Source organism: Corvus kubaryi, unplaced genomic scaffold, assembly GCF_017639235.1.
Source record: "Corvus kubaryi isolate FWS band 111438036 unplaced genomic scaffold, C.kubaryi_AGA036_p1.0 split3-37304, whole genome shotgun sequence".
Classification (NCBI taxonomy): Eukaryota; Metazoa; Chordata; class Aves; order Passeriformes; family Corvidae; genus Corvus; species Corvus kubaryi.
The window spans coordinates 1,581,508-1,590,795 of NW_024582087.1; the positions used below are offsets into that span (position 1 = coordinate 1,581,508).

At 63.4% G+C, this 9,288-nt stretch overlaps 2 protein-coding genes across 2 annotated transcripts in view; one reads left to right on the forward strand and one right to left on the reverse strand.

Annotated features, from left to right (window-relative positions):
- The window catches only part of MACF1 (microtubule actin crosslinking factor 1), a 128,877-nt gene extending 120,528 nt beyond the window's left edge, over window positions 1-8,349 (reverse strand). The window contains exon 1 of the mRNA XM_042015687.1: window positions 8,192-8,349. Within this exon, the coding sequence (XP_041871621.1) occupies window positions 8,192-8,285 (94 nt within the window). The 5' untranslated portion in view covers window positions 8,286-8,349. The remainder of the gene's footprint in view (window positions 1-8,191) is intronic.
- LOC121658446 (basic proline-rich protein-like) lies at window positions 8,284-9,159 on the forward strand. Its single transcript, XM_042015361.1, has one exon. The coding sequence runs from the start codon at window positions 8,284-8,286 to the stop codon at window positions 9,157-9,159; it is 876 nt and encodes a 291-aa protein (XP_041871295.1).
- Window positions 9,160-9,288: the final 129 nt, after the last annotated feature.

Here is a 9,288-nt window from a genome sequence, read left to right on the forward strand (position 1 = left end):
GAGCTCCGGGTTGGAGAAGGAGGCAGGTGGTGAGGTGCCTCCTCCACACTCGGGGTGCCCCAGGACGCTCTGCACCCCTCTGAGCTCCGGTGGGGTGGAGGTGACATCCGTTCATCCCAGCAAGGAGCTGATCCAAGAGCTGATCCAACCACCAGGGAAGTGGCCACAGGAAGAGCCTGGATCCAGGGCTGGAGCTGGAGGTGCTGGCTGCATCCCTGGCATCATGGGGCCATTCCCAGCCATCCCCCCGTGCCCGCCGGCAGCGCCGGCAGCAGAACGAAGTTGTTGCGAGAAGCCAAGTTGTCATCACTAAAAATAGCACAATGGAATTTTCCTCTAAAGGAAGACAAAAAGAAACAGGGGGAAAAAAAAAAAAGTCCTGATTCTTCCTGACAAAGGGGCTGTGAGAAGGAAGGGTGGGAACAGCCCCACGGAGGGGGCATGAGGGCACATCGGGTCCTTGCCTTCCAACAGCCCCAAACAGGCACGGAGAGCTGAGCCCATCACGGGGGGACAGCGAGATCCCACCTTATTTATCTCCATCCTCCCCTTCCCAGCAAAGGGGTGAGACCAGATCCCATCAGGATGGCCACTGGACATGGCAAGCAGGGAGCTGCTCCAAAATTAGAGCAGCAGGAGCAGGAGGGAGATGCAGGGAAGAGAGCCCAGAACCCACCGGGCAGCCCCCGAACCCTGCCTGGATGGGGAGAAGGGCTCTTCCCTCCTCCTGTCCCGAGGGGGTTAATGGGAAGGGGGTCTGGCGCCACCAGATCCCATCCCCAAGCATCCCAGCTCCCTCTCCCCTCTGCCGGGAACGCCAGGAATTCCTGGAGGAGGGAAGGATCGCTCCAGCTGGCTCGATCATATTGAGAATGGGGAGGGAGGGGGGGGGAGTCAGGGGAGCCCCCAGCTCCCGCGGCGGCCACCGCGCATCCAGGAATCCCAGATCTCCCAGCACGGCAACTGCCCTCGCAGCAGGAACGAGAGGCATCCCAAACAGCCGGCCAGGATGAAATATCTCCACGGGCAGCAGCGTCTGGAGGCGCCCGCACGGAAACCTCCCGTGCCACCCACGGCTGTCCCCAGCGCTGTCACCCCGGAGGTTGGGGACGTGCTGGGAGACCCCACCAGCCCCGGGAGTGGGGATGGGGCTGTTCCAGCCACGCTGAGGATGCTGCCAGAGCCAGGGAATGGGGGTGTGATCCAAGGCACGCCTGGGGTGCGGGGTGGATTTATTTCGGGAGAGCCTTAAGGCTGCACCGTCACCGCCCTGGCGAGCCCCCAGCGGGGTCACAGGGATGGCCAGGGCCACACCGGCTATCCCCAACATCACCATGTCAACTGAAGGTGCCTGCAGCAGAGGGGTGGTGCGGGGGCACTAATTAACTAATGCTCATTAGCTGGCGGGACAGCACAGGACCATCAGGTTGGGAAAGCATCCCGGCCCCGCTCCGTGGGGAGAGGAGTCGCTCCCACAGGATAGTTTTGAGTTTTACCAGGAGCAAAAGTGCCCAAGGTCACCTGGAATCTCTCAGCCAAAGGAGCCCTTGTATACAGTTTCCTGCAGGGAAAAATAAGCTGCTGGCAGAAGCATTTCTGTAGGGCCACAACGGGCCTGAGTACAATTCATAAAAACCAAGATGAGTCCCAGCCTGATGGGACACAACCAGAAGTCAGCACAAAAATCCCACCGGGATCAAGGCAGGAGTGGGGTGGATGGCTGGGGGCAGCAAGGGCAGAGCAAGGGATTTGGAGAAGGAGCTGGTTTCAATCCCAGCCGTGCCAGGATTACACCCCCAACCTAGGCAGGGGTCCCAGCAGAGCTGGAGGAAGGGGAAAAGGCTCCCAGCAGAGCTCAAGGTGGGCAAAACAGAAGCTGGGAGAGAACACAGCCCACGCAGGTGCCGCAGAGGTGCAAAACACAGCACTCATCACCTGTGGGAGGCTGGAAGAGCTTCCCCAGCATCATTAAAAAACGCTCATCCGAGCAGGGGAGGGCAGGTGGGGCAGGCGGCTGCCGGCACGCTCGGGCTCTCCGGAGGGAAACAGGGCTCAGCAGGAAATGAAAGATGGAAATGCAGGCATGTCACGCACAGGAAAACAACCGAATAAACACGATTGTGGCCTCGCAGCGCCCGGAGCTCGCTGGCTCAGAGCGCTGGTAAACAGGGGGTGACAAAGGGACACTCCAGGCAGGGCGAGGCCACGGCTGCAGGGACCGGGCACAGGCACGAGCCCTGCACACAGACCTGTCCCACCTCTGCCAGGCTGTGCCCCGGGGGGTGACAGGGAGCTGCAGCCCGTCCTGCCGGGATCAGCATCCTGCTTCTCACCCGGAATCTCCCAACCCATCTCGCCCAACAGCCCTCCCCACTTCCCCCCTCCCTCTTCCAGGAATCTCTGGGTTTATCTGACCCACAAGCAGGACGCACATCTCAGATCACATCCCAGCACTCGTTTTACCGTGTCCACAGCCAAACGCACACCAAATCTGATCACTCAGCCTCCCGCCCTGCCACACATCCCTGTGGGAAGCTGGCACTGGAGGATCCCCCTCCCCGGCCCCCCCAGCCGGGTGAGATCCATCCAGACACACAAAACCCCACGACATGAGCTTGGAAGTGAAACTTCCCAGCTTATTAACACAAGCATCCTCCGTGCAGGGAATTTCCTTGGCGGTTTCCCTCTCCAAGCTGGAGGCTGTTTCAACACCCCCAGACCCGGCAGCGGGCCCAGACCCCCCAGAGGTTAAATCTGAGAGGTTAAATCTGGAGTTTCCCAGGAGAAAGAGCATCTGGAAAGAGAGGGAGATCTCAGGGACAGCATCCAGCCACGCATGAGGGGTGTTCTCCTCACCGTGCCGGGGAGATCAGCTCCCTGCCTCCACCCCTGCTCCCCCACCACCTCCCAGCACCGGCTCTGCTGGTTCCCACCCCACCCGCAGCCTCCGATGGGATGGGATGGGAAAGGTGTGAGCAATCCGGGGTGCGGAGAGGAGCTGGTTTGCTGGTCCTGCCCATGGACCTGGGAGGGTTCACCCAGTGCCGGGGGGCACAGCGCGGGTGTCCAGCCCCAGCAATCAGGGCTCCCGCTGTGTCCCCCCTGCCGGCCCCATCCCAGGTGTGCCAGCACCCCTGCACCGCCTCTCCCCAGGGCAGGGATTGCCTCACCTGCCTGGAAAACTCAGCTGGCGTTGCTAAGATCCGGCCACAGCACGAAGTTTCCACGGCAGCACCGCCCTGGGCACGGCTGAGCCACGGAGAGCACTGGGAAGGGCTGGATTATTGGAGCTCAGGGTCCCTTCCAGGGCTTCCCTGCGCTGCTTCCCAGCTGCTCCGTGCATCTTCCCAGCACCCCACGCCTGTCCCGGCCCTGCTGCTCCAGCTGGCAGCGAAACACTGCCCCGTGCAGGAACCAGCCAGGCTGAGCCCACGGCCCGGGAAGGGCTCACAGCCCCTCTGTGCAGGAGGATGGAGCTGTATCCAGAGATCCCAGTATGGACCAGCTCCTTCACGCCCACCCCGAGCTCCAGCACAGCCTCTCCCAGCACCGGGACAGGAGGAACTGGAACCTGCAGCGCCCTGCTGCTCCCACAGCCTGGATTTATCCATTTCAGACCTATAAAAAAGGCACTTATCACCCGGGTATTCAAACAATGGTGCTAAGACACTTTACATTTAAATAAAACCTCTTGTTTTACTTCCCTCTGGGAGGTTCCTTGCCACTGGCATCAGCCACGTTATGTCCAGAGCAGTCTAAACTTAGCTGACACAAGCGAGACGAGCCTGGAAAGGAGGTTGGCTGGGACCCAGCAGACGGAGGTCAAAGACTCCGGTCTCGCCCTGGAGCATGAGCCGGGAAGGAAAAAGCTCCACGGGAATGCAGCGCTGAGGAGAGCAAGGAGAGAACAACCCCAGCCCTTTCCAAAGGCTCTGAGAGGAGATCAAAGCCATCCGGCACAGCCCTGCACACCCGCGGGTCACGTCCCGGTGACGGTGCCAGCGAGGTACCACGGCTGCGGCCACCTTGCACCCACCCCCTGCTCTCCCAGGGGATTTTCTCTCTGGACCAGAAGCACATGGAAAGGAGGAGAAGCAGCCAACAGCCCCAGGAGCTGCGAGAGCAGGGCTCAGCCACGGTTCTGGTTCATCAGCAGGGCACCAGGACAACGCCGGCCGTGGCTTCCGCTGATTGCGGGGATGCCGGCGGGATGGGGGGAGGCAATCCCAGCCCGGGAGGCACCGCTGAGCCTTGGGATGGGGATGACTCCACTGCCAAGGCTGCAGAGAGAGGCCGGGCTGGGTGGGGAGGATCCTGTCACCTGCAATGCCACCAGCCCCGTTTCCCCGCTGGCCACAACAAACACGAGCAGAACAGCTCCGAGCACTGGGACATTGCCTCGGACACCCAGCGCTGCCCCAGGCTCCTGCCACCTCCTTGAGCCCCCCTTTGTCTCTGGTCCACCCCCTATGCCAGAGCAACCAATGACTCCCACATGTATCCCCCCAAAAAATCCATGTTATTCACCCAATGATGGAAAATCCCGTGGCTCCCAGCCCAGCTTCCCCCACGTTTGCTCAAGCCAGGGACTCTCCACTCCAAAAGTGGAACTTGGCCAACCCTCCTCCCGAGGGATGAAGGGGAAGAAGGGCTTCCTCTCCCCCAGCGAGGAGTCACCACCACGCCGCCAGCCCCAGCAGAGCTCTCACAGGCCACAGAGGCCTCGTGCAGCCCACTCAGCACCACCCAGGAGCGACGTTTGTCCTCGTGGGATGGATCTCCCAGCAATCCCTTGCATCAGGAGGCGGCTGCACGCTGGGAGAGCTGCTCGGCTCAAGGAACAAGGCCCCTCCAAGTCCCCAGACACCCCCAGTAGCATTTACTGCGGCACAACAGCAGCCACAAGTGGAAAAAAGGAGATTCTTCAGAGCTGGGCATGGCCAGGAATGCCATGTACCACCAGGAAGGCTCCAGTCCCAACTGGGAATGAACCCTGGCTGATTTATACAAGGGTCCTCCACCTCTCCTGCCCGCCCCAGGGTCTCCTCCAGGCCCTGGGAGGTTGTTCCCTCCCTAACTGGAGCCAGGTTACTCAGACAAGGTGACAAACCACCTTGTGCTGTCCCAGTCCAAACAAGCCACATGCTGGGCACCACGGAGCAGGCAGAGACGGTGTCAGGAGCGGGCAAAACCTTCCTGGATGCCACAGCTCCAGGTTTTCTACCCCCAATGCGAAAAAACCTCCAGTTAATTATGAAAAAGAAAGGATTTCACCAGGATTGATTAGTTAATGTTTACAGTGCTGGGAGCAGGGGAAGCATGACCTGAGTTCTGAGCTTGGCAGAGCTGCTGGCACCCTTGCGCTGCCGGACATCCCAGGGCTGCTCAGCACAGGGCCACGAGCCGGCTCCTGCTTCCCATGGGCTGCCTCCTGATTTTCCAAGGGGACAGTGAGGGTCAGCACCCCCCAAAACACACTGGGAAGTTGCCATGGGAATGGAGAGCGGCCTCAGCTGCTAGGCCCTGCTCAGGGTGGCAGAGTCAGGCTCCCCTTCCTGCCCAGACCCCAAAAGAGAGGAGCCCACAAAAAGCTCCGCCATCACCCCCCACCTCAGTGCCGTCATTCCCACCGGGATCCGCGGCAGCAGGTCCCAGCATGTGCTGCGGCACCGTGATCCAGGCACGAGGCAAGAGGGGCTGGAAACCGCCCCGTGGCCGGCTCCCCGCGGGGAACTGGCCTGCTGGCTTCCAACTGGGCCAGACTGGTGAAGGTCATGGCATTGGGGACCTCCTGCTGCAGGTGTGGGGGCTCTTCCCAGACAGGACAACCCCGAGAACACCAACAGCTGAAGGAAGTGAGAGAGCCAGGGAAGCGCTGAGGCAGCACCGGAGTCACCACCCCCAAAATCCCCACTTTTAGCCCCATCTTCTGGTTCAAGCCACCCAGCACAGCAGGTGGGTGCCCCCGCAGCGCTGATGCAAACGTCCTCCCCCGGGATCGGGAGCATCCCGGCGAGCCCCGGCGCCGCAGCGCTGCGGCACAGCTCCCCGGCACCCCGCTGCCAAGGGTGGGTGTTCTCAGAAAGAAAAGAATCACGGGGATCTGCCAGCTGGATCACTCCTGCTCACCAGGGAAAACCAGGACTCGCAGCTCCGGGACCCTTCCCATGCCGCCACTCTCCTCGTCTCCAGACCCGTCGCAGCTCGTGCAACAGCAGAGGCCTCGCTGCTCAAATTGGGATTTTTTAGGGTGTTTAGTGGTGCTGTCTAAAAGAAATGCATTTGCAATCCCCGCTCTGGCAGTGCCAAGTGTCCTCCTTGCCCTCTTCTTGCCCTCCTTGCAGCCAGTCCTGGATGTAGCAGGTCAGGGGTGGCCACCACAAGCCGGCCGCCAACGCCACGGGTCTCACCCCCACTCGGCCCTCAGCAGTCACATTTCAGTGAAAACTCTCCTTTTTTGCAGGATTAAGAGGGGGAGGGGATGAGCCAGTGGAAAACTTGTTCTGGACAGGAAAAACCAAACGGTTCACGGGAGCTGCAGTAGGGGATAACAGGGAAGAGACAACACAGCCTCCAACTCGGAGCCAAACAATCCCAACTGGGGCTCCCACTCAGCCCTTGCAGCGCTGCTGGGATGCCCCAGGAGGGGTGGGGAGCTGGGAAGGGGTCAAAGGCAAAGGGAAGCTTTTCTGGAGCATAAACACTCATTTCCCCTACACCACAAACAAGCTCCAACAACACCCAGCAGGCTATTTCCAAGTTAGCACCACCTTCCTAACACATCCCAGCTCAAAAATCAGGTATTCCCTAGAAAAACTCCTCCCCAGAAGGAGCCAATTGCTCATGGAAGGCACCAACACCCAGAGCACGGAGCGGGCAAAGGGAGCCCAAGGTGCCAGGGGTGCTCCAGCTGGACCAAGTGTGCTACAGGCCCTGGAATTCCCATTTCTTGTTCGGAACGAAGCAAACAGCAGCTCCTTCCACGCCAGCACTGGCACCTGCGTCTCCACGCTGAACCCAGCTACATCAAAGCAGCTTTTCAGTAATAAAAAAGTTTGCTGGGTACTTGGACAAGCCCAAGTCACGTTTCCCAGTGCCTTTCCAAGGCGCCCGACGAGGTTTTATGCCCTGCTCCCTGTGGAAGCTGCGCGTCTCTCCCACCTCTGGGATGTTTGAGTGGCACCCCCTGGATCAGGGAGCCAGGGAATCCATTATTCCAGGCAGAAAGGAAAAGGAAACAGGCGCTGCGAGTGCCTGGCTCCTCTCAGCCCGGCCATTCGCATTTTAAAGAGACTTGGCTGCTAAACTTATCAAACGGAGCACTGGGAGCCCTGTGGGGCTGGAATCTGGGCTCCAGGACAAGCCTAGCGCTGCAGCGGGGAGGAGGAAAGAAAAATAATAATAACAAGCAGAAGAATGGGAACGCACACAGCTGCCGGGGATGAGCCGCTGACATCAAAACTGCACACTCACTGCCGGTACCGGCACCGGCCTCAGCAGCACCTTGGCCCCTCATCCCTGCCCGGCTGCGGCTCGGGGAGCGACCCCGGTGGCGTGGGGGGGCTGTGGGGACACGGATGGGCCCCCACAGCCCTTGTGCCACCGCGGGTAAGGGCACAGGGGTGACGGATGTCGTGCTGCTCCGAGCGGCGGGGTGCCCGGGCGGGATGCTGGGCACCCCACGCAAGGGACGCAGGGACCCCAAAACTCTGGGAAAGCCAGGCGGGGGGCGTGGGAAGCTCACGCAGGGAGCCCACGCAGGAACCCCAGACACCCCACGCTGGGGACAGCAGCGGCGCTCATCCCTCGGGCACCCCACGCGGGGACGCGGAGCCCACGGGCAGCCCACGCAGGAGACGCGGCACCCAGGAACCCCACGCAGGGACGCTGCGCCCCCAGACAGCCCACGCAGGAACCCCACGCAGGGGGACACCTGGGACGCTCGGACGCTGTCCCCACGCTGGGGACACTCGGACCAGGACACCGAGGATGCTGCCCCCGAGCATCCCACCCCGCAGCGCGCCCGGGGCCGCCTCCAGCGCTCCGGCCGTGGGCACCGAGAAAACACCGGGAAGGCACCGGAAAGGCTCCGGGAAGACTCCGGGAAGGCTCCGGGACGGCGCCGGCTGAGCCCAGCGGGGCGGCCCCGGCGCGCTCCAGGCCCGGCCGCGGGCCCCGGCGGGCGCGGTACCTTTGTAGCGCTCCAGCACGTCCTCGTAGGCCTGCACGAACTCCTTCTCCTGGCTGCGGTTGGCCGGGAGCAGCCCCGGCACGTACCCGGCCATGGCGGCCTTTGTGCCCGGGCTGGGCGCAGCTGCCGGCGGCGCGGCCAGGGCCCGTCTGTGCCGGGGCCGCTTCCGCCGCGCCGCGCCCGGGACCGGCCCGCCCCGGGGCCCGCCCAGCGCCACCGGGACCGCCCAGCGCCACCGGGACCCGCCCATCGCCACCTGGACCGCCCAGAGACAGCAGGACCCGCCCAGAGACACCGGGACCCGCCCATCGCCACCGGGACCGCCCAGCGCCACCGGGACCCGCCCATCGCCACCGGGACCCGCCCATCGCCACCGGGACCGCCCAGCGCCACCGGGACCCGCCCATCGCCACCGGGACCCGCCCATCGCCACCAGGACCGCCCAGCGCCACCAGGACCCGCCCAGAGCCACCGAGACCCGCCCAGAGACACCAGGACCCGCCCAGAGCCACGGGGACCCGCCCAGAGACACCAGGACCCGCCCAGAGCCACCGGGATCCGCCCAGAGCCACCGGGATCCGCCCAGAGACACCAGGACCCGCCCAGAGACACCAGGACCCGCCCGCGGACACGGGACACGCCCCCGGGGCACGCCCATTGTCCCGGGACACGCCCACCGAGGGGACACGCCCTGGGGTCGTGCTCACCGACAGGGAGACGCCCCCAGACCCACCCGTGGCTCCCGGGATCCGCCCACGGGAGGGGACACGCCCATGGGTGGGGACACGCCCCTGATGGGGACACGCCCATGGATGGGACACGCCCATGGATGGGACACGCCCATGGGTGGGGACACGCCCATGGATGGGACACGCCCCCCCGGACACGCCCATGATGGGGACACGCCCAGAGCCCGCCTGATTCGGTGGCCCCGCCCATCGGGCCGCGTTTGCTCCGCCCCCTGCTGAGGCCACACCCCGAGGAGGCCCCGCCCCCCGGAGCGCGCCCCGGCCCCGCCGCGACCTCTCGCGGCCACTCGGGGCAACACCGGGCGGGAGGGGCGGGGGGACACAGGGGGACACGGGGGGGACACTGGG